Below are 19865 nucleotides of genomic sequence, written 5' to 3'. Positions count from 1 at the left end.
CCTCGAGCCCTGACCCGGAAGTTGTCGCGCCGCCACTCTGCTCGGCACTTTGGGGTCTGGCCCTCTGGGAAGATGGCCGCGGTGCAGGCGGCAGAGGTGAAAGTGGATGGCGAGCCCAAACTGAGCAAGAAGTAAGTATTGCTGCGGGTTGCTAAGGCCTTTGTGGTCGGAGAGTGCGGGCTGGGATGGGTCTCGAGGTTTTTGTCCGGGAGACCGCGCCGGGAGCCGTCCCGCGGGCTCTCGTGGGTGCGCACATGCTGGGGCGCAGTGGCTGCGCGCTGGAAACTACATGGCCCGGGATGCCCTGGGGCCGCGGAGCCGGGGCCGACACCGGCGGGTCCCCAGCCTCGGTTCTGCCGGAGCGAGAGAATGCGGAGGAGAAGCTAGCGGGAGAACCGGGAGGTGACCGGGAAGTGAAACTTAGGGCTTGGCGTTCGTTCCCTCCTGCTTTCCGAGAAAGGCAGTCTTTTATTACTGAGCAGGTCTAGAGAGGTGTTACGTAGCCTAGCTTTTCATCATTGCCTTGGCCTCACCAAGGGCGTTCTGAACCCTGCGCGTTCAGAGAGGGGTTAACTCTAAAACGGCGTCGGGCGTCTGCCCACATGGGTTCTGCAGGGCATTAGTGATTATCGAGCGAATAATCGATGTCTGATTGACTGCTCAGCCGCAGACGCCAGGTCGGCCCTAGCGCTGCTGGGTGTGTCGCTTTTCACCAGCCCAAGAGAACGTGACAAAATCAAGATGACCTGCAGTGGCTTCTCTGTGCTCGGAAGGATGATCCATAATCAATACCTTTCCAGGGGCGGAGGCGAGAAATTAAGTTATTAGGTATCCCGGCTGCCTTAGTGGGTTGGGGCCTCGCGGCATAGTCTGCTTGGGAATCGCTGTAGCGGTTCCTTGGATAAGAATTTATAAAGGATTCCTTATGTGTACCTGTGTTTATGTTGCAGATAGTTTAGAGAAGTGTCCAGGTTTGTAGTTTGGTAGCAGTCTACTACGAGGTTCGCCAGAGTGGTCTGATTCATCAGTACCAAATTTAGCTTATTTCTAAGGATTGATTTATTTATTCAAAAGACAGAAAGAGATCTTCCATTTGCTGGCTCACTCCTCAGATCACCACCGTAGCCAAGGCTGGGCCACTTAGAAGCAAGGAGCCCAGAACGCCTCCAGGTCTCTCAGGTGGGTGGCAGAGGCCCAGGCAGTTGGACCAGGGCCATCTTCCGCTGCCTGCCTGGGCACCTCAGCAGGGAGCTGCTCTGATGTGAGATGCCGAAGTTGCAGGCAGCAGAGAACCTGCTGTGCCAAAACACAAGCCCCGATAACTGAATTTTAACACTGTGCCTTGAAAGCGTGGTTTCCATTTGGGAGTGCAGTTTTAAGGTAAATTGTTTTGTAGATTATAAACCCCCTCCGCTTTTTGAGGAAGTTTTATGTACTAGATCTATACAACATTTCTAAGTAATCTTACTGATTACCTTGTACGAGAAATGTTGGTGTCTGCTTTTCCAATTACTAAACTGAGGCTCTGGGTGAATAAAGGCATGGCTGAAGTGGAGTGTAGCGCTGATGCAGATCTAAAGTCATCTGTAACTGCGGCCCGCGCCGTAGGTACTGACCACTCTGTACCGCCTCACGGTATCTCGGAGAATCTGCTGTTGACATTCCGAAATAACTTTTTATGATTAACATTTCCGTCTGTTTCTTAACTGTTCTTGGAACTTCGCTTGATCTGAAATCTGTAGTGAGCATGATTTTATACTGGGTATTGTCCCCAAGATTAAAAGTGTATCAGCTGCTTATCCAAATGGCACATTCCCCAATGAAAAGTTACCCCCCCCCCCAATTCACTAGAACACTGTGGAAAGGTGGGTCTCGGTAATTTGGTTGCCTTCTGCTGTCCGTGGTGCGTACACACAAGGAGTGTAGCTTCTGTCTGAAGTCTTCCTTTCCTCCTCGTCCTTGATCTCCAGTCTTGTCTTCGATTCACAGGTGTGTTTGTGTAGGCAGCTTTTAGCTTCCACTAGAGTTTGCATTTAATAGTGACATTTTCCTCTTGTCTTACATGCTTTCCCATTGCCATCTTGTGGCCAGGTAGTTCATCTCCTAGAGAGAAATCACACACTTCTGGGGCTTCAGAACCATATTCCACAGTGTTGAGATCATTTCTGCTTGTAAGTTGTTGACATATGACCCTGGTTATGCATCTCTTCCCTAGCCAAGAATGGGTACCTTGTCAGGTAACATTTGCAGCACAGCGAGTGTTTATAAGGTTGCTGTCAGTAAAAAGGTCTTGAGTTAAATAGGACACTAAAAGGTAGTGCAGGCAAGGCCTCCCTCCCCTAACCTGTAAGTGCTGGATCTGACACCACGTCTCTGTGTTTTCCGCCAGGTGGTGGTGATCATTAGTTCCGGGGTGTTCTGCCATGTTGACGCAAGCTGCTGTAAGGCTTGTTAGGGGTTCCCTGCGCCACACCTGGGCACAGTGGGGTCAGAGGGAACCGCAACTGTGTCAACTTGCTCGGTTCTCAGCGCTTCACAAGGACAAGCCACTTTCTGATAAAAGAAGGTTGGTGCCTGTTACCTTCTTTCATGCTCTAAGAGCAAAAACCTACCTGTGCTTGCTTCAGTATCTGTTAAGACATGGCTGAGTCTTCGGGCTTGTTAAGGAAACAAAGCTCCACTACTGCAGGTCCTTTCCGTTTTCTTTTTAAGGAATTCGTATTGTCTCTCCAGAGTCTTGAGATGACTTGAGGATGTTATTCCGGGACAGTACTGAGAACAGAACCCTTGTCTGAATAAGGAATTTCTAATCCTGTTTTCCTTTTTGTGTCTTGTTAGGGTTTTGTTGGCTGTTGAGGTTAATTTGGTTTCTAGGCTTGCTGCTATCGCTAAAATCTTTTCGGATTACCTTTGGGATTGATTGGAGATAAGTGCTAACACCTTAACTGGTTGGAAAACAGGTTTAGCTTAATCCTAGACAGCCTTATGTGCCCACTTAGCTGAATTACGGCATAATAGGCTACCACACTGGTTTTGGAAAGATTGACTTTAGAACTGTGACAAAACAGATTATATATTGAAGCCATCAGAATCAGTTTTTCTTATTTAAAAATGATCTGTGCAAATCCTTGTTATTGTTATTTTAGTTATTTTGAACCCATCTTGAAAATGAAGGTTGTTTACAAAAGCCAGGCAGCATGCAAGCATGACTTAAACTTTTTTACCATGGTGCACTGTTAGGGACTATTGTGTTACCATTGTAGGTTTGGAAGGATGATCAGTGCATTCTCCTTGAATAATAAGGGTGTCCAGCTGTCCCTAGTCTCTTCTTGTTTCTAGGTTCAGATAGCAAGTTCAGATCCTAAGAGAAATACCACACTGTTCAAAGTGTTTTGTTTTGTTTTGTTTTAAGATTTATTTATTTGAAAGACTTACAAGAGAAAGGGAGAGACAGAGAGAGAGAAGCCTTCCATCTTCTGATTCATTCCCCAAATGGCTACAATAACCAGGGCGGGGCCAGGCTGAAACCAGAAGCTTTCTCCAGGTCTCCCATGTGGGTGCAAGGGCCTAACCGCTTGGACTGCTCCCTGCTGCTTTCCCAGGTGGATTAGCAGGGAGCCGGATCAGAAGTGCAGTAGCCAGGACCCAAACCGGCACCTGTATGGGATACTGGCACTACAGGTGGTGCCTTAACCTGCTACACCACAGCATCGGCCTCCAAGTGCTTTGGTTTTTGAGTCTCAGGTGACTAGTATCTAGAATTTGTATCATGAGGGATTTGACCAGAAATGTGTCCAAAACTGTGGTTTCTGTCCTGGGGCAGAGAGTGAAGTGGTAAGATAGAGAGACCTAGGACAGCACACATTTGAGTGCTAAGTAATGCTAGGTCAGGGTCAACCCTTACAAGCATAATCTCGGTCCACACAGCAGCAGCTGGTGGGTGTGTCTATTTCTTTCTGTTTTACAGGTGCTAAGAGGTTAAGTTACTTCCCCAAGTTCACATAATTGTTAGGTGTGTCAGAATTTAGTCCCAGGCACTATGAGTATAAAGGCAGAACACTGTCCCCATATTATGCTGCTTTGAGTATGCTACTCTTTTTTTTTTTTTTAAGATTTATTTATTTATTTGAAAGGCAGAGAGACAGAGAGGTCTTGCTTTGCTGATTCACTCCCAAAATGGCCATGACAGCCAGAACTGAGCTGACCTGAAGCCAGGAGCTTCCTCAATCTCTCACATGGTTGCAGGGGCCCAAGTACTTGGGCCATCTTCTGCTTTCCTAGCCATAGCAGAGAGCTGGATTGGAAGTAGAGCAGCTGGGTCTTGAACTGGTGCCCATGAGTGTGCTACTCTTGCCAGAGTCAGGCTCATGGGGACAAAATGAGGCCAATGCTGAGAGTCATTCTTGGAGAGATTGCTGTTGGATTGGATCCCAAAGCCCTGAAGAGCCAGCTCCTCCCTGTTCCCCCACTCATTCCTCCAAGATGCAGAGAGGTGGCAGATAGAGCTAGGGATATTATGTTACCACATGTTGCTCTGGTACCATAGGGACTGTCTTCTGCAGGGGGTGCCAGACAACTCAGATTTAATCCCTGCCCTCAAGGAACTCCCTAGCCACGGAAAGCTTACCTTCCTGGTTTTCTAGAAAACCTGTAAACGACCGTGTGGGATTTCCTTTGCCTTGTTGCATTTTTGCCTTAGTTAGTTGCCAGAACCTGAGACTGGAAAGCAGAAGAATGAGAATGTGCTTCGGCATCTTTGTTCTAAAGTTGTTTTTCCCATTGTCTCCCTCATGTAGAGTCGAGTGGTTAAGAGATGGAGTGGGGGTGGGGAGGTCAAGTGTGAGGCTGAGCGTTTCCCTCAGGTGTTGGTGGTTTGAGACGTGACCTCAGGTAGCTGTGGCATTCACTGCTTTCATCTCCCCAACAGTGAGCTAAAGCGACGCCTCAAAGCTGAGAAGAAAGTGGCGGAGAAGGAGGCCAAGCAGAAAGAGCTCAGTGAGAAACAGCTAAGCCAGGCCACTGCTGCTGTCGCCAACCACGCCACTGACAATGGTGTGGGTGCCGAGGAGGAGAGCCTGGACCCAAACGTGAGTCCTCTGGGCCATGGCGTGGCTGGATGTAAGCAAAGCTTTTGATGAGGCCATGGCCGATTCCTTGGAACCATACGGTAGGAGGGACCGGTGATTAAGAAAGTAAATAGGAGCTGGAACGGGCTCCAGGTCCTGGGCATTGCCATGGTAAGAGAGGGCCTTCCACTTGGGGCATCTGGGAGAATCCATTACCCCCAAGTGACTAGTTAATCTTTTTTGTAGTGACCCCAGAGAAAGTCCAAGAGTTGCCCTAAAGATGGACTTGGTTTACTTTAGTCGATAAAATAAAATTTCCATAGGCCAGGTCCACTTTTGCCTCTCCCTCTTGCTTCATCCCACCCTTCTGTTGAGAAGTTGCATCGGAAAATGTTTGCCGATCCCTTCTGTAGAATATTCCCTATTACCTCCTCCATGGGTCTGCATTGTTGAAAAGTCTGATATGTGGCCAGGGGTAAAAGGAGATAAGTGACTCACCATGCAGATAAGATCTCCAGAAATGGAAGCTGAGACCAATTAAACTTATGTTTAGGCAGAGCTCTTTTTTTAATTTTTGTTGAATCTTGCATTTTGGAATTTTAACCTTCATTTCCTGCTGCAGATGTGGCCACCCTGCATATTTTAAGCCCACTTCTCCATATTCAATCCAGTGATTTCAGCCGTGCAGAGTGGTTGGTTAAAGGATAGTTGAGTGCATCGGTGGCATGCTCTGAGGAGGAAGACCGCACTCTGCCAGATGGGCTGTGGGTCTCACCAGATTCAGCTTCTCATGGCTTCTTTCTTGAACAGCAATACTACAAGATCCGCAGTCAGGCGGTTCACCAGCTGAAGGTCAACGGGGAAGACCCATACCCACACAAGTTCCATGTAGACATCTCGCTCACTCACTTCATCGAAGAATACAGTCACCTGCAGCCTGGAGACCATCTGACTGACATCACCTTAAAGGTGGCAGGTAGGACTCGTCCCTGGCAGTTTGTTGAGTTCTTTCAGCGGTCGGGCCTCTTGAGCAGCGTAAGGAAGGTTGTATTCACAGAAGGAAGTAGAGCCACCCTGAGGCGTGGGATCACATTCCAGAGGAAGGCAGCTGGATCGGGGCACTCCGAGGGCAGCTGCTGCCCGTTCACGGTTTATGAGGACTTCTCCTCCTCGGTAGGAACCATGGCCTCAGACTCCTGGGAATTCTAGTCCCTGGTGTAGGAATGCTTTGCACTGAGACTGTTTCTGGAACGTGATTGTTTTGGAGTTACAGTATCTTGTGTGGGTTCTTCTTTTCCTTAATTAAAAAAGCTACATCTTTTTCCTATCTCCTCATCCCAATAATACTAAATCAATCAGTAGTAGGAAATTTAGAACATTCAAAGAAACAGTTTAGTTCTCCATAATCCTATGACCTCTGCCAACATCTGAATACCCAGAGTTCCTTCTTTTTAAAGTCCATTAGTCTTAGTAAAATACATCTTATGTTAGTCATTCTAGTTCATTATCTCAGATACATGGTGTGCCCTTTAAATATTTTTGAATCTTATAAAGATTTATTTCTTACTTGAAAGAGTGATGTACAGAGAGAGAGAGAGAGATCTTCCATATGCTGGTTCACTCTTCAAATGCCAGCAATAGCCAGGGCTGGGCCAGGCTCAAGCCAGGAGTGCAGAACTTCCTCTGAGATCTCCCAAGTGGGTGTCAGGGACCCAAGTACTTGGGCAGTGTTCACGGCTGGAAGCTGGATCCAGAAGCAGAGTACTGGGGAGTTGAACCAGCGCTCCAGTACAGGACTCAGGCATCTCAAGCAGCAGTGTGACCATGGCACCATGACTCCCACCCCATAAATTTTTCCTATTTTGGAAAATTTTTCACAAACAGAGTTTTGTGGTTCTTTTTTTTTTTTTTTAATCTCTTTTCTTCCTTGCTTCCTTCCTTCTTTCCTTGCTTTTTAATTTTTATTTATTTGAAAGAGAGAACTGCAGAGAGAGGAGATATAGAGAGAAATCTTCCATCTGCTAGTTCATTCCCCAGATGGCTACAAAGGCTAGGGCTGGACCAGGCCGAAAGCAGAAGCCTGAAACTCCATCTGGGTCTCCCACATGGGTGTAGGGCCTCATACCTTGGGCCTTCTGCTCCTTTCCCAGGAACATTAGCAGGGAAATGGTTCAAAAATGGAACAGCTAGGACACAAACCACTGCCCATATGGGATGCCAGGGGGGTGTGTTAACCTGCTGGTACCACAACACTGGCCCCACACTTGTTTTCTTATTTTGCATTTCTTTGAGGACTCATTATCCATATGTTGAATCTTTTTTTATCTCCTACCGGTGGGTTCACTCCCCAAATGCCCACAATAGCCAGGACTGGCCAGACTGAAACCAGGACCCCAGAACTCAATCTGGGTTTTTCATGTAGGTAGCAGAGACCTAGGTACTTGTAGCCATCACCTGGGTGCTTATTAGCAAGACCCTGGATCAGAAGTAGAGTAGGATTAACTGGGACTCAAACTCAGGGACTTCAGTATGGGATGTTGGCATCCCTAGCTGTGTCCTAACCACCACCCCAAATGCATGCTCCTGTTGCTCATATCTTTCAGCCCCTTGCGACAGCAAGACTTTCGTTTTGTTTTTGTGAGCCAGTCTTTCTTACGTGTATTCATTTTGATAGTGGGGATGTGATTTTTATTTCTTTTTTTTTTAAATAATAACTTGCTATGGTACTTGATTGCAGTGCTTTTATGTTGCTTGTTTTTATACAAAATTAGCTTTTCTTTATGTTGAAAAGAAGCATGATTTAGATAGCTTTTCCAACCTCACTGAGTTTCCTCTTTTGTTTTTGTAAAGTGTTCAGGTGGAGCCACTTGCTTTCTGAAGTTTCCTGACTCTTTCCCTTCCCTTTTATTGGGCCTCTTCTTTCCCTTGTCTCTGTTTTCCTTGTGGTGTTCAATTTTGCAGAGCCTGGCCCTAAAAGGGAACCTGGCTGTTAAGGTTGGAGAGTGTTGTGAGCACACTGCTGCATCCTATGTATTCACTGATACAACCGTGCCCTACATAGAAACGGTGCATTCCCTCCCAGTTCCAGCTGCTACCCTCCATCCTCCTCCTGCCTCGTTCCCCCTGCTTCTTCCCCATGTGGAACTCGTGTGGCTCTTGGGGGATTGCCTCAGCATTACATTTGACGGTTCTTGGGAATGTCTTCCCACATAATTTCGCTGTGAATTTTGTCCATGTAAATTTGTCAGTTTTTACTTTGCCTATCCAGTTGTACTATCTGTTTATCATGTGAGGATTCATGGATTCAAAAGTGGTGCCACCATCAGCATAGTCATCCTCGGGAATCCAGTGAACATCGTTAAAGCCAGATCTTCCTGCACATCTTTAACTGATTTAAGGGGCCAGCACTGTGGCACGGCCAGTTCAAGTCTAGGCTGCCACACCTCTGGTCCAGCTCCCTGCTATGGCCCAAGTGCTGGGGCCTCTACACCCATGTGGGAGACCTGGAAGAAGCTCCCGGCTCCTGGCTTCGGCTTGGCTCTTGGGGCCATTTGGGGAGTGAACCAGCAGATGGAAAATACTTGCCCGCACCCATCTCTCCCTCTCTCTGTAACTCTTTCAAATAAATAAATCTTAACAAAAAAATTTTAAAAGGTGGTTTGAGTGAGGATCATTGCCGTGAAGAAAAAGGCAAGACTTACACGCCAGGCAACAGTTAGATTATTCTGTTTTATTTTCTACACTGACCAAAAAAAAAGAAAAAAATACTGCTTGTCAGTCAGTATTTTTGCTGTTCTTTTGATAGGTAGGATCCATGCCAAAAGAGCATCTGGGGGAAAACTCATCTTCTATGACCTTCGAGGAGAGGGGGTCAAGTTGCAAGTCATGGCCAATTCCAGGTTTGTAGAACAATACCCAGTTACACAGCTGGGGACAGAGGCTGATGTTGTCTTATTTTCCCACTGGTGTTTGCAGGTTAGGATAAGAAGGAGGGGAACATGGTTGAGTCCGGCTGAGAGGATGACGAAAAGGCCATCTCTTACCTAGAAAGTAATGACTGTTCTAAATTGTATGGTAGTAAAGAAAATAAAAATTGAAAGATGATCCTTCTAACAGTTGCCCCTGAATGTGAGAGTCTTCTCAGGGTCACATTAACTAGGTAGTAGTAGTTGATTGAGGGTTCCAGAGAAAATTGGTGATCATTATTAACTGGAACTGTTTTATATGGAACATCCTGTCTTTTCAGGAATTATAAGTCAGAAGAAGAATTTACTCGTATCAATAACAAACTGCGTCGAGGAGACATAATTGGAGTCCAGGGAAATCCAGGGAAAACCAAGAAGGGCGAGCTGAGCATCATCCCCCACGAGATCACACTGCTTTCTCCTTGCTTGCATATGTTACCTCATCTTCATTTCGGCCTCAAAGACAAGGTAAGCACTCATGGCCTCCTCGCTGAGGCACCAGGATGCAGCCCCTTTGTTTTTGTCACACCGTTGAATCAAACATAGCAGTGATCTCTCCCTTCTGCTTTTGGTTTAGGAAACACGGTATCGTCAGAGATACTTGGACCTGATCCTGAATGACTTTGTGAGGCAGAAATTTATCATCCGCTCGAAGATCATCACATATATAAGAAGTTTCTTGGATGAACTGGGGTTCCTGGAGGTGACGGAGAATTCCTTCCTTGGCATTACTAGCTGCCCTGCTCTGCTTTGCTTACTGTCCCTTCCCTTCGTTTTCTGAGACATATCTTGTGTCTGTTTCCCTCCTGAGACTGTCCTCTTTCTTGCCAATGTCTTTATTAGGGCACTGATTAAAATATCAGACCCTGACTTCACTGTAATATACAAGGTATGGGGCCATCTACACGCCGATGATGCCACATTCAATGTATCATCAAATTATTTTGCTTATTTTTGTAGCATTAAAAAATATCTTTAGGGGCTGACGTCATGGCATAGTGGGTAAAGCCACCACCTGTGATGCTGACATCCCATATCAGTGCTGATTTATGTGTCCCGGCTGCTCCACTTCCCACCCAGCTCCGTGCTGATGGCCTGGGAAAAAGCAGCAGAAGATTGTCCAAGTGTTTGGGCCCCTGCACCCATGTGGGAGACCTGGAAGAAGCTCCTGGCTCCTTGCTTCAGCCTGGCTCAGCCTTGGCTGTTGCAGCCATTTAGGGAGTTCACCAGTAGACAGAATCTCTCTCTGTATGTGTCTCTTTCTCCATAGCTCTGACTTTCAAATAAATAAGTCTTTAAATTTTAAATGTATATTTTTAAAGATTTATTTATTTATTTGAAAGAAAATCAAACATTAAAGAAATAAGTAAAAGCAAAACTGAAAATACCCTTTCACTTCTGCCACCTAACTTCCCTTCCCAGAGTCAAGTTTGATGTGTGTCCTTCTTTGCATCCTACTGTGCATATGTGCATGCTTATGTTCCACGTGGAGTACATGTGTATACATGTTTTGGCTTCTTAATGCTGCATGATTTGTTTCCCCTAATGATAGTTCTATTTGTTGCTGTTTTTTTTCTATGATAGTGTTCCAGCAAACATCTTCTAGAAGTACAAAACCTGGGACCGACTTTGTAGCATAGTGGGTTAAGTTGCAGTTTGTGATACAGGCATCCCATATCAGAGCACTGGTTTGAGTTCCATTTGATTTGCTTTTAATCCAGCTCCTGTCTAATGTGCCTGGAAAAGCAGCGAGTGATGGCCCAATACTTGGGCTGCTGCTATCCTTGTGGGAGACCAAAACAGAGTTCCTGGCTCCTGGCTTCAGGCTGGCCTACTCCAGGCCATTACAGCCATTTGTGGATTAAACCATCAGATGGAAGATCTCTTTCTCTCAGTCTTTCCCATTTTCTGTCATTTTGCCTTAAAATAAATAAGATAAATCTTTAAAAATTTAAAAACTAAGTCAAAATATAGAATCATTTGAGCTTTTAATAAATATTACAATAAATTATACCCAAAAGAAAGCTGTATCCATTTGGAGTCATCCCATTGTCAGCTTGTGAGAGTATGGTAGCATGTTAGGGGTGTTTGGTGTTCACAGAAGCAGTCTGTTTTAGTCGGGTACTTTCACATTATCATTGAACTTCGTTTTACTTAAGGATGTAACAAGCTTGGACTGTGTTACCTGTAAAGCTTGACAGGTGTCCCCAAAGTCTTTGCTTGTCTAAGGACTAAACATTTCTCCCTGTCCTTTTTAGATTGAAACTCCCATGATGAACATCATCCCAGGGGGAGCTGTGGCCAAGCCTTTCATCACTTACCACAATGAGCTGGACATGAACTTGTATATGAGAATTGCTCCAGAACTCTACCACAAGGTAATCAATAATAGGACACCTGTTCCTTTAAAAAAGCAGAAGGCTGGAAAACCACTGGCTAGACAGGTGCAGCAAGAAATAGCAGTGAGAGTAAAATAGCCAAGAGTATTCTGATTCTTCAGGTTTGTGAGTGTTAACACAGAATTTCTCCGCAAGACCAATAGAACATTGCAGGGCAGAGGGCAAGGGGTTACCTTTCTCGGGTATAGAGGTACTCGTAACTTAGTTCTGCTAGAACTCCTCAATTTGGATTACATCTGATTTTAGTCTTTTGTAAAAGAAAGAACTTACCTCTCTGAAAGTTCAAAATAAGTATCTACGTATCAGATCAAATCACTGTGAAGGCGTATCTTCAAATCACCAAAGTAAATATCGTGAAGACTGTCATTCAAGATTCTTAGTTGCAGACAACAGAACTGGTTATAACTTGTTTAAGCAAACATTTATCCAGCTACATGAGGAAGCTCTCAATTTCTGGAGAACCAAAGTGTTAGATCATTTTCCATTGCTGAAATAAAATACTTGAGGTTGGGATCTTTAAAAGAAAAGAGGTTTATTTACCTCCCCATTTGGGAGGCTGATAATCCAAGATCAGGTGGCTCCATTTGTTCAGTCTGCTGCATTGCATCATAGCAGATGACATCATGGTGAGAGCACTTGAGAGAAAAATCACATGCAAGACTGGAAGCCAGAAAGCAGGAAGAGGCCCGTCTTGCCCTTTTCTTCAGTCTTGCCCTCTTGCTGGAACTAACTGTCGTCCATGGTGAATCTTTTCTGAAGGTAGCACTGCCATTGATGAAATTACCTTGCTCCAGCAGGCTCCACTTTAAAGGTCCCACCACCTCCCAGTGTTGTCACCCTGGGGACTAGGCATCCCGCACATGACATCCAAACCAGAGTAAGCAGTGTGTTGGGCTTGGAGACTACACAAATAGAAAGGATTCTGAGTCGTATCACTGGACTGTTTTTGTGGAGATTCCAGTATCTTTTCCATTAAGCAGCACAGCTCTTAATCCTGGCTCTATGGACAGGTCACTGCTAGTGGGATATTTGCAACAACTACCTCTAAAAGGCCACATAATGCTGTCCTCCTTTGCCAGAACAAATCCAATGCAGTACTTAAGTCTCTCAGTAACTTCCCAGTTGAAGTCTCAGAGCTCTGAGATTTAGAAGGTGGGGAACACCCAAGACTTACTAAGAGCATTCAGAAGTCCTGGGCAGCCAGGAAAGGGAGACAGAGAACCACTCTGAGCTGACCTGAAAGCATGCCTGAACTGTGAAAACTTATTTAGGGCATCTGGACAGAAATGTCCCAGAGCTGGTAAGACTAGCTGCCATAACCATAGCCATCACCATCTGTTGTCGTTAGATGCTGGTGGTCGGTGGCATTGACCGGGTTTATGAAATTGGGCGCCAGTTCCGGAATGAAGGGATTGATTTGACTCACAATCCTGAGTTCACCACCTGTGAGTTCTACATGGCCTACGCAGACTACCATGACCTCATGGAGATCACGGAGAAGATGATTTCAGGTGACTTCCTTTCTTGGTCTTTCACGCTTGTCTGGAGGACTCGTGTGCGGCTTTCAGAGAATTTCCTGTGCTCTGTGTCCATTAAACGCTGGTTGTCTCCCAGGGATGGTGAAGCATGTCACAGGTGGGTACACAGTCACCTACCACCCAGATGGCCCAGAAGGCCAAGCCTATGAGATTGACTTCACCCCACCCTTCCGGAGAATCAGCATGATAGAGGAGCTCGAGAAAGCCCTGGGGATGAAGCTGCCAGAAACTCACCTCTATGAAACAGAAGGTAGTGTGACAAGTCCCCGCCATCACGGTTTTCAAATTTGGGTCAGAGCTAGAGTTCATGGAAACTATTCTCTTTATGTACATTTTACTGAGCTAGTGTGATGTTTAAGTCCTAACTTGTACTTTTGTATTGCAGAAACTCGCAAAATTCTTGATGATATCTGTGTGGCAAAAGCTGTTGAGTGCCCTCCGCCTCGGACCACAGCCAGGCTCCTTGATAAGGTGAGAGGCTGTGCCCTTAACATGCATGTCCTCATGCAGTGCTCACCAGTCCCCTACCCCCTAGGAAAATGGACCCCACTCGGGAGCAGTTGTTTCTGCAGTTTCATAGGAAACGCTAAAGAGGAACAAAGCAGTGAACAAACTTTGAACGTCATAGTAAACCCTGACAAACCTTTCAAGTACACTGTCTCAGTTAAGCCTTTCCAGCTTTGAAAGGCTGTGATCCATCCATCTGGGTGGAAGCTGATGCCTGCCTCTGCTGTGCCTTTTCATTAAGCTTGTCGGGGAATTCCTGGAAGTGACGTGCATCAATCCCACATTCATCTGTGATCACCCGCAGATCATGAGCCCTCTGGCTAAATGGTAAGATAAAGCATGGTGTCTCAGTTACCCCAAAACTTAGTGGTTTAAAACAGCTTCTGTTTGAGAAGAGTAACCTTTGTGCTTCCTGTGGTGCTGCCTGGGGTAATTCAGGTGGCTCTTGTCAACTGGGAGCTCTGCTGGAGTGCTTTGATCCTCTTCACATGAGGTCTTGTGTCCTAAGGCCTCTTCACAAAGCGGCTCTGGCAGCATAGCCTGGGATTCCTTTCAGCATGGCGGTTGGGTTCCCAGAGAAAGCTCTCAAAAGACCTAGCCTCAGTGCACAACACTTAGAAAGCCTCCAGTTGTATCCCATTGGCCATACTATGTCATTTGGCCAGCCTAGAGGCCGTGTGAGAGGAGTGAAGTGTGGCTCAATGTAATGGTCTACCACACTGCTTGTTGGGAAAATAATTGAGTCCTCCTGGTGTGTGTCTGGTCTCTTGTCTGTTTCCTCAATATAACATCAGAGGATTTGGTGCTTACAGTGCATGCTGGCTTCAGGTTGCAGTCTGTAAAACTTCTGAGTCCATTCGCATTCAGGAGTCCTTATACCAGATGTTAGATATCAGGGGCCTGTATAATCGGCCTCCTCTTGTGTTTCCTGTAGGCACCGCTCTAAGGAGGGTCTGACTGAGCGCTTTGAGCTGTTTGTCATGAAAAAGGAAGTATGCAATGCCTACACTGAACTGAATGACCCTATGCGGCAGCGGCAGCTTTTTGAGGAACAGGCCAAGGTAGGGAAGGGCAGAGAGCCAAAGCGTGGATTTAATCCCTGTACCTGCTCACCAGGAAATGCCAGCCTTAACTCTGGTCTCTGTCACCTGCACATTCTTGTGATGTCCATGGGAGTAAAAGATAAAGCCATAGGCTTTGCTGGAGAACATCACATTTCAGGATGAAGGTCTTGACTGGTTTTGACCATACAGTACAAGAGAGCTTAGTTATAATTATCTGCATGGGGGACACGGCTCTGCCTTGAAAGTACATTTGCCTATTGTTTTTCATAGATGTTTCGTTATCGAGGTGGCTTGAGGATGAGAGGCAGATAAAGATAAATGAAGACGGCCGGCGCCGCGGCTCACTAGGCTAATCCTCCGCCTAGCGGCACCGGCACACCAGGTTCTAGTCCCGGTTGGGGCGCCGGATTCTGTCCCGGTTGCCCCTCTTCCAGGCCAGCTCTCTGCTGTGGCCAGGGAGTGCAGTGGAGGATGGCCCAAGTGCTTGGGCCCTGCACCCCATGGGAGACCAGGAGAAGCACCTGGCTCCTGGCTCCTGCCATTGGATCAGCGCGGTGCGCCGGCCACAGCACGCCGGCCATTGGAGGGTGAACCAACGGCAAAGGAAGACCTTTCTCTCTGTCTGTCTCTCTCACTGTCCACTCTGCCTGTCAAAAAAAAAAAAGATAAATGAAGACAACAAAGTCCACATGAGACCTACACTATCACTGCCATGATGATTGCTTTGAGGGAAGGGGAGAGAAACTCTTGGGAATTGGCATAGAGTCTCTGAAAATCAGGCTAACTGGGGTCCCAGACCCCTACGTCGAAGGTGTTAGAAATTTGTGTGTGTTCTGAGATAGTTTTTATCAGTCCTGACTTTGCATGTCTCTGAAAGAGATGGCCTGTCTCAGCAAGTGCCAAGTGTCAGGCTCCCTGGGATAATGAGCACTCAGTGTGTTCTCTTGGACATGGATGTCCTGGAAGAATGCTTTGCTTCTCTTTCCTCTTTTAGGCCAAGGCTGCCGGTGACGATGAGGCCATGTTCATAGATGAAAACTTCTGCACTGCCCTGGAGTACGGACTGCCCCCCACTGCTGGCTGGGGCATGGGCATCGACCGCCTCACCATGTTTCTGACAGACTCCAATAACATCAAGGTACACAGCAGCCCCCCACAGTGCACACCACCCTGAAGTTGCGCTGTGCTGGAGGTGGGGCATTCGCAGCCTGGCAAATAAAGGGCTTTGGGCTTGCAGAGGAATGGGCACAGGAGTAACACACCACCTCACAGGACAAGCGTTGGTGTGGTGTCTGACTCCTACCTAGGCTTGGAGACTATGAACTGATTGCATTTCTTGAGGATCTAGGAAGTGCTAAACTTTCCACATGCATTATCTTCCTTAGCTTAAGTCAGCCCCATCAGGTGTGGCAACTCGTTACCCCATTTTTATGAGTCAGGACATCCAGTTTCAGTGGAGCAAGGGTTATTCATTGTTTTAATACAGTGCCCCAGACACCACTGTGTGCTGTTCTTTTCCACCCTCTATACCTGGGAAGGGACTAAGTCGAAATGAAAGAACACAGCTGCCTTTACAGCCAGGATGTACAGACTATGGGTTTGGGTGGTAACAACAGAGGCAAAAGCAATGGGTGGGTTGCTATGAAAATGTGCTGAGTACTTCGCTACAGATGCATTCTTATCTCCGTAGGAAGTGCTTCTGTTTCCTGCCATGAAACCTGAAGACAAGAAGGAGAGTGTAGCAGCCACTGATACCCTAGAAAGCAGCCCAGTTGGTACATCTGTCTAGAAAATAATAAACTACAAACAGAACAACTCAGGCATCTTTGCATTTCTGCAAAACAGCAAGGAATTCCTGTGCGCTGCCATCCATCGTACCACAGTTCAGCTGGCACCAGAAGAGAGAGAGGAATTCAGAATTCCTTTTTACTCCTTGTTACCAAATAAACCGTTTGTCTCTTCTGTTTACCTTTGGAATATCCGCTTTTTCCCTGATTGCTAGCCTATTAATATCTGCTTTGTGCAGATGTTCTAAGAAGTGGGGGACACAGCAGAGAACAAAAACCCAAGTCACTGCTTTCATGCGATGCACATTCTTTCTTTGGAGTTGAGTAGGGAGGTGAAGAAAAGAAACAAGTCAGTACATACTCTGTTGGTATTCTAAGAAAAGTAGAGCCAGGTCTGGGGCCAGGGTGGATGGGACAAGCGCTGGTGTAACTGCAGTAGTGGGAAGACCTCTGTGAGGGGACATTTAAGTAGCAGACTGGAGACAGCCAGGGAGTGTGTGGGAAAAGGGTGACCCAAGTAGAGGACCACATTTAACAATAAAGGAGGAACAATAAAGGGTTGGGATGACTGAAGCCAAGTGAGTGATGGACTGGGCTCACACAGAGGGGTGTTTGACAGTGAGTGAAGCCACTGGAGGATTTTAAGCAGAAGAAGTGATTTTGTTTTTGTTTAAAGTAATTATTCTAGTTAGTACGTGGAGGACAGGAGTGAAACTGGAGACCAGGTGGGCTGGGGAGATGGCTTGGCTGGGGCGGTAGCGGTGGAAGTGGTTGTAAGTGGTTGGATTGCCTATGTCCCTAAGGGCACCAGAATTTGGTGATGGAATAGGAGTTGGGCGGGGGTGGGGGATGATTCCAAGGTTTTGGACCTGTGCAGCTGGAAAGCCAGAGGTGCCATTTACTGATGGAAAAACAATATATTTGAGAGGAAAGGCTGAGAATTTGGTTTTGGACATACTTCCCATGCTTGTTGAGACATCCAGGTGGAAATAATAATGTACAATAGAATATGGAGTGGTAAGTCAAGTTTTCTCATGATATTGCACCTCAGTTGAACAGGGCTCAGAGTGTGACAGGTTGCGGCTGAGGTCCTGTTGTAATGGAGCCCCTATTTCCAGACTCAGGCGGGGGGGGGGGGGGACTTTTATTCAAATGAGTCACAACAAAGAACTTACCCTTTGCACCTCTGCCAAACCTCTGCAAGCACCCCGTGTGGGAGTTGCCACCTCTCACACAACAGGCTTCCACTTCTGTAACGCAAAATGATCTGAACCTGCTGAGTCACCTAACTGGGAGCTACTTGATGGTGGTGAGGGGGCGGGTGGGACACGGACTGAGCCTGGTATTAATCAGGAGATGAAGAAACACTTCATATAGCACACTTCTGCAAGGTAGCGGTGACTAAGGTGGAGGAATCATCTCCCCAAAGGAAAGGGTAGAAGGTCAAGACCAGATGAGGGCCTGGACTTCAGGCAGTAATGTCAGTGGAGACCACTGGGAAAGTGGAAATGGATGGGGTCACACATGATCTGAAGATCTGTTGAGTAGGAGGCCAGAGAGAAAAGGCAGCTATTTCTCCTTAAGTAGGTTGGGGATCGAGGAACTGCATTTACAACCTCTATGCCGGGTTTGGCAAGAAAAAGGAATGAAAGTAGAATGAAAGAAGGGCTGGCCCCACGGCTCACTTGGGTAATCATCTGCCTGCGGCGCCGGCACACCGGGTTCTAGTCCCGGTCAGGGCGCCAGATTCTGTCCTGGTTGCCCCTCTTCCAGGCCAGCTCTCTGCTGTGGCCCGGGAGTGCAGTGGAAGATGGCCCAAGTGCTTGGGTCCTGCACCCGCATGGGAGACCAGGAGGAAGCACCTGGCTCCTGGCTTCGGATCAGCGCAGCGCGCCAGCCATGGCAGCCATTTGGGAGAACCAATGGAAGACCTTTGTCTCTCTGTCTCTCTCTCACTATCTAACTCTGCCTGTCAAAAAAAAAAAAAAAGTTAGAAGGAAGGATGATAAAGTCCTCATTATTTCCTCAAAATATTGAAGGCTCATAATTTGCCAGCTGCTCTACTGGAATGAACGGAATCAGACATGTTACCAAGCTTGCAGAGAAAAGTGCTGGGAAGCCCTTGAATTTAAGCGGACGGATTATCTTGTCATTTGAAAATTGCTGTCTGGGGCTGATGCTGTGTCCTAACAGGTAAAGCTACTGCCTGCAGTGCCGGCATCCCATGTGGACACTGGTTCGAGTCCTGGCTGCTCCACTTCCTTCTGGGGAGTGAATACCAGACAGAAGACTGACTCTTTCTCTGCCTCTGCATCCCTGTAACTCTCTGCCTTTCAAATAAATAAATCTTTTAGAAAAAACAAGTCTGCTGTGAGAGGAAGTGGAGTTAGGAAAGAAAAGATGAAAGTAGCAATCAGTTCAACATGGGTCAAAGTGGCTTGAATTAGCTAGCTGCCATAGGAGTAGATGGGTTCAAGAGATGGGAAGTAAAACATACAGGACTTGGTAATGAGTGGTGGTGTGAGGGTTAGGGATGGGAAATGACATGGATTGATAGTAGAACCAGTCCTGAGATAAGGAACCCTGGACCATCATACCCTCATGCCCACGTCACCAGGATCAGTGTTAGCACCGAGGAGGGATTCTGTTGTGGATGGAGGATGCTAATCCTTAACAGTGGGTTAAAGCACTGCTTGGGATTCCTGCCTAGGACAGAGTCCTGCTTCCAACCCGGCTTCCTGCAATGGGCACCCTAGGGAGCAGGAGACGTCTCAGTACCTGGGTTCCTGCCACCCATGTGGGAGACCTGGATGGAGCTGCTGGCTCCTGGCTTCAGGCTAACCAAGCTCTGGCTGTTGTGGGCATTTGGGGAGTGAACCAGCACGTGGAAAATCTGTTCTGCCTTTTCAGAGACAGACTTGGGAGGACCAGGAATGAGGAGCAAGCAGATCTTGAACCTTGGAGTAGGGCCACGGCCCTTTTCCTCTGTAATAACGAGAAGGATGGAGTTAAGAACTTTACTCTGTCTCCTCTTAACTTTTGGGAGATAATAAGAAAACTGAGCTGTCTCTTCTTTAGCAATTGAGGTGAACAACTGCTGATGAGTGGAGTTTCCAGAACTATCCCAGAGTGCTATACCACCCATTCCTGGAAATCTGAAGGCGTTACTCCTGTGCTTCTGCCACAGTAGCTACATGTGGCTATTGACGGCTTGAAATGTGGCTGATCTGAATCCAGATGTAAAATATACACCAGATGTCTTAAACACAGGATAGAAAAAAACAATGTAAAATACCTCAGTATTTCTTAAAACACTGGTTATACGTTGAAATGAGATTTATATATATATATATATATATATATATATATATCTAAGTAAAATAAATGAGCAAAATTAATTTCATGTATTTCTTTTGAACATCTTTTGGGTTACCAGAAATTTTTAAATTACAAAATGACTTATTATTTCTATTGCGCGGCACTGTTTCGAAAGTTCAGAGTAGTGTTACTAGATACATCATTCCATTTGAAACTACCTC

At 46.6% G+C, this 19865-nt stretch overlaps 1 protein-coding gene across 8 annotated transcripts; it reads left to right on the top strand.

Moving 5' to 3' along the window:
- The first annotated feature begins 61 nt into the window (after positions 1-61).
- On the top strand, positions 62-16507 carry KARS1 (lysyl-tRNA synthetase 1). Of its 8 annotated transcripts, none has more exons than XM_089320503.1 (16): positions 315-828; positions 1075-1179; positions 2390-2566; positions 4928-5087; positions 5877-6042; positions 8872-8965; positions 9313-9499; positions 9609-9734; positions 11290-11409; positions 12779-12941; positions 13045-13218; positions 13354-13439; positions 13717-13802; positions 14410-14536; positions 15534-15677; positions 16230-16507. In XM_089320503.1, the coding sequence occupies exons 3-16, from the start codon at positions 2424-2426 to the stop codon at positions 16326-16328; spliced, it is 1875 nt and encodes a 624-aa protein (XP_089176629.1). In that variant the 5' UTR covers positions 315-828; positions 1075-1179; positions 2390-2423; the 3' UTR covers positions 16329-16507. The 8 variants fall into 8 exon arrangements, with proteins under 8 accessions (XP_008255856.2, XP_002711778.1, XP_089176632.1 ...); XM_089320505.1 differs by having other exon boundaries at positions 320-402; positions 1079-1179; XM_089320504.1 differs by having other exon boundaries at positions 331-402.
- Positions 16508-19865: the final 3358 nt, after the last annotated feature.

Source organism: Oryctolagus cuniculus, chromosome 18 (assembly GCF_051225735.1).
Source record: "Oryctolagus cuniculus isolate XC-2025 breed Fujian yellow rabbit chromosome 18, ASM5122573v1, whole genome shotgun sequence".
In the NCBI taxonomy this organism is placed as follows: Eukaryota; Metazoa; Chordata; class Mammalia; order Lagomorpha; family Leporidae; genus Oryctolagus; species Oryctolagus cuniculus.
This window is presented reverse-complemented; position numbering and strand designations above follow the sequence as displayed.

Coding starts and splice junctions, on each gene's coding strand:
- KARS1 (XM_008257634.5), top strand. CDS start 2,424: ATGTTGACGCAAGCTGCTGTAAGGCTTGTTAGGGGTTCCCTGCGCCAC. Junction 5,088..5,876: donor AGGAGAGCCTGGACCCAAAC/GTGAGTCCTCTG, acceptor TTTCTTGAACAG/CAATACTACAAGATCCGCAG. Junction 13,219..13,353: donor TCACCTCTATGAAACAGAAG/GTAGTGTGACAA, acceptor TTTGTATTGCAG/AAACTCGCAAAATTCTTGAT.